The sequence below is a fragment of the Annulohypoxylon truncatum genome (assembly GCF_022578515.1).
Source record: "Annulohypoxylon truncatum strain CBS 140777 unplaced genomic scaffold F4807scaffold_4, whole genome shotgun sequence".
In the NCBI taxonomy this organism is placed as follows: Eukaryota; Fungi; Ascomycota; class Sordariomycetes; order Xylariales; family Hypoxylaceae; genus Annulohypoxylon; species Annulohypoxylon truncatum.
The window spans coordinates 730,014-734,001 of NW_025953790.1; the positions used below are offsets into that span (position 1 = coordinate 730,014).

The 3,988-nt window shown below is 52.2% G+C and overlaps 1 protein-coding gene across 1 annotated transcript; it reads right to left on the reverse strand.

Moving 5' to 3' along the window:
• Nucleotides 1-255: 255 nt before the first annotated feature.
• Nucleotides 256-3,719, reverse strand: F4807DRAFT_265137 (uncharacterized protein). Its single transcript, XM_047994523.1, has one exon. It carries the CDS (start codon nucleotides 3,295-3,297, stop codon nucleotides 757-759), a length of 2,541 nt encoding a protein of 846 aa, XP_047857959.1. The 5' UTR covers nucleotides 3,298-3,719; the 3' UTR covers nucleotides 256-756.
• Between the last annotated feature and the right edge of the window lie 269 nt (nucleotides 3,720-3,988).

Consider the following 3,988-nt stretch of genomic DNA (forward strand, 5'->3'; position numbering starts at 1 on the left):
AACACGCGTCCCTATATACTATCCCTCCTTCCCACAATATTCATAATACCCTAACTTAACATCAAAACAAACGCAAAACAACAAAAAAATATCCAAAAGAAACTCAAAAAAAAAGAAATCCAAGAGAGAGAAAAAAAAAAGACGTAACAGTACTCCGCGCACCGAACTTTTTTGCCCGTTCAAGCCTTCCCTAAACCTGAAAATTTTTCTCTCGTTCTATAAGTACTAGAAGGCAGCAGGGGAAGTTGACAAAGAAAAAGTAACAGGACAAGAATAAGGCGAAGTTAACCAGTTGCCCGTCGCCGGCTCTATGTAGTAGGTCGATTATCCATACCGAGGTAGTTTACCTAGGTAAGAAGTGCGAAGAAAAAAGGGAGTCTGCGGAAACGACAGATTCGAAAGTTTAAAAAAAAACCAAAAGGCCCGATGTCTATACCAGAAAAACAACGCAAACGCGGAAGGGGATAAAAACGCCTGGCTTCGTAAGCCGTGATGGTGGTGGTGATGATGATAGTCTATATGTCCCGAAAACCAGAGAACTTTTGCGTCCGACAAATGGAGATTGGTGGATGAGTACCTAGGTAGGTATGTAGGTAAGATAGTGGAAACAGTTACGTTGATAACGAATGTGGTTGGTTGGTTTGTAGATATAAATAATAGCGATTACATATATATACCTAGATGTACACATATGTATAGTAGATAATAGCAGTTATATAATATATAATAACAGGTGTGGTGTGGTAACCGATTCATTCAGATGCGGTTGCCGTGAGTAGAGACAGCCGGGAAGAGAGCGAACTGAGGCGACGCGTGGCTTCGGCTCGTGGTCCGGGCCCGCCTACGCGTCCTGATAGGTTCCTTCGCCGGCTTCTGCTCGGCGGGGGGTGCCGCGTCATAGTTACTCCTCATGAGAAGGCCGGCATGGGATTGCGTCCTCGCGTGCTTCTCGGCCGGCTTTTCCTCTTTCACGGCCATCTCCTCGAAGGTAGTAGGTGCTACCACGGCAGTGGGCGATGTGATAACGGGTAACGTGCTATCATTGATGGCCTTTGGTAGGATCGGCTGTTGCGTCCAGCTAGAGGTGCTGCTGCCGGTCCAGCGGGTGTAGGCCGTGGAAGTCGAGTTCGTCGACTTGTGGCGGCTAGAAGTCATGGAGTGCTCTGATAGGGTAGAGACGGTTGTCGAGGCACTGGAGCGAGCGTTCACGGTCTTGCCAAACTTCATAATGGGCTGGTCGTCGAACGTGTTCCCCTGGATGAGGAAGTCCTCGTCCTCACTGTCCTGCAGTTCTTCCCTCTCGTACCGAAGCATTTGCTGGTGGTAGTCGTTCGGTATCAGGAGAGAAGGCGACAAGCTAAAGCCTTGCGACTCCTTGAAGTTGGTTTCCGGGGACTGGGTTCGCTTATGCACGCGAAGGAATTGTGACGAGTTCTCCCGTCGCGGAAGAGAGAAGTTGGAAGTTACCGGAACGGTCGTTGGCGTGATAGCTTCGTGCTTGTCCATGTTGGAGGTTTGGCTTGCCGGGCTTAGAGCAGGAACGTCAGAGTTCCCTGGAGATAGTAAATCATTGGACAGACTGCCGCCAAAGGGGCCAGTAAAGGTAATGATGGTTTCGGCATGGCCCCCTCGGGCGATGTCACACGATGGCCTTTCCCAGGCGTAGTCGCAGTCCGCCTCAGCTTCATGCTCGTAGCAATAATCGATATCGTCTTCCCAGTTGTCTCTGTCCAGATCATCAGCTAAATACTCGTCGCCGGTGCCCGTGCGCATGAGGCGCTGAGCGTTGAACAAGCCCAAAGTATCGGAAGCATTGCTAGGTGGTCGTTGAGGCGATTGCGTCATTGACATCTGACGAAGCAACGGCACCGATACACTGCCCCTGAGGGAAGAGTGGTTGCTCGTAACGCTCATGCGCGACGGCCGGGATTGTGCGTGATGTTCTTCCTCCTCTGGGACATCAGGTAAGGCAGTCACGTTGTTGGCCAAAGGCCACGCCGCATCATCTGGCGTGCTGATGGCGCGGGGAAGCATTTGCGATTCCATTTCTTCTTCGACAGATTCTACCATGGGAGTGGCGCGCGAAGGAGGGGGAGGCCGCAAGCCCTTGGGCGAATATCCCTTGGGCGATATATCCTTGGGTGATGTGGGTGCGGTGGGCGCAAACGGTTCCGGCTTGCGGAAGCCAGTGCTTGTTGCGGGGCGCTCTGCGAGCTGTGTGGCCGCCATTCTGGCCATGGTCAAAGAGTCATACCTAGCGTGGCGAGCCGAGATCCGGCTTGAGGTTCTCGGGGGTGGCAGTATTGGTGATGTAACATCATCACTCTCAGGCGGAGGAGACCGGGGCGGACGTGGAGGGGCATAGCGGATCTTATCCTGAGATTGAGATCGCTTAGCGTACCGCATTGAGGGTGGTGGAGGCGGTGGTGATGGAGGCAACGCTTTGTCCCGTGATTGTGCCCCATCGACGTATAGACCCGCCGATGGGTCTTCCTGATGGTAGAACGTCTCAGAAGGGAAAGCCGTAAATTGCGACTCGCTCTGCTGGGCACCGCTCAGTGACGCGTTAGTAGGTCGTCGCGGACGCATGTCAGAGAATTCCGACACAAGCTCCAAGTGATTTGTTCGGTCGATGTTAGGAACGCTATCCTTTCTCGTATGGGTAAGGTGCTGGAAATTGTAAGGTCCCGATATCTGTAGCTTCTTTTGGGGAGCCGGCGAGCTCGACTCTCCCCTCAACGCCCTCCGCCGCGCGAACACGGACGAAATGAATGGTTGGTCCTTAGGCATGGCGTCAGTCGGCATCTCAGACGCGTCCAGTGAGCTATTGGAGCCGCCCTGGTCACTACTTTCTCTCCGTAGCCGTCCTCTACTGCGTGAAAACATTCCCTTGCTGAAGAATTGCACGCTGTCCGTTCGCTCACGCGTTGGCATGCCACTCGATGTGGACCGTTGAGAAGGGTTCCTCGATAAATGAAGACTTTCCAAGCTCTGATTCCATGATCGTCTATCCGATGTTGCAGAAAGACGTGACGACGCGCCCGACGATGTTCCCTCGCTTTGGTGCATGCCGGCATTGGAATCGCGCTTCATCTGGCTACTCAGCGCCCGGAGGCGCTCCGGCGACGGCGGGCCGTCGATCGCTGGTTCGATTAGATCGCCAAATCCGTTTCGTACTTGAAAAACCGGCGCAGTCGGAGAGCATGCAGTCGAAGGTCGACTATTCTCAGGGGGAGACCTCGCAGGTCTCTGCGGCGGCTCCTTATTATAGGAGTATACTGGAATTGGCGAATACATGTTGTATGACCCTAACGTAAGAGATCCATCAATTTATTCCCAAATCCCGAAAAATCGAATAGACTCAACCCGGGATCGAAATTCCCGGGTCGTTAGTTCATTAATCTCAACTATCGTGAGAGCTCTGCGACAGCGCAGACGGCCACAGAAGAAAAAACTGTGGGGGCGGTGTGGCAGACCAACAGTGTTTCGTCCGGGAGATGGCTTGGAGGATATATGGCACTGGCGCGATGGGGGTAGTGGATAGTCTTGGGTAATATGTACTTTGAATTATCATGCAAGCCCGTGTTGGGGGGTAGTATTGGGAGCAGCAGGGGGATATAGACAGGGGGCAAGGGACCGTTGGTCGGGAAAAGTGACCCTTCGCTGTGCCTCAAGCGAATTTCCGAATCTCTACAACTGTAGGTTATTGTTATCATAGGCCAGTTCGCTGGCTAAATTCAAACACGTCGTCGTAAACCGGGCTTCAAAGCTTGCGGCTCTTATACGATCATAAATCGACGTGTTCGAGTTTTGAGTCTCAGTTCCGGTGTCCAGAGTAAGACTTGTTAAAGACTCGTGAAAGAGTCAAACTTGCTCTTTTGCTTTATGAAAGACCCACCGAGGAAGACAGGGTTACCGAAAGCAGAACAGGGTACTATGAGAAATATTTGACGTCCCGTTGAAGCCAACGATGCACAACTTAGGCGAG

Bases quoted from the DNA above. Each gene is read 5' to 3' on its own strand.
- F4807DRAFT_265137 (XM_047994523.1), bottom strand. From the start codon at position 3,297: ATGTATTCGCCAATTCCAGTATACTCCTATAATAAGGAGCCGCCGCAG.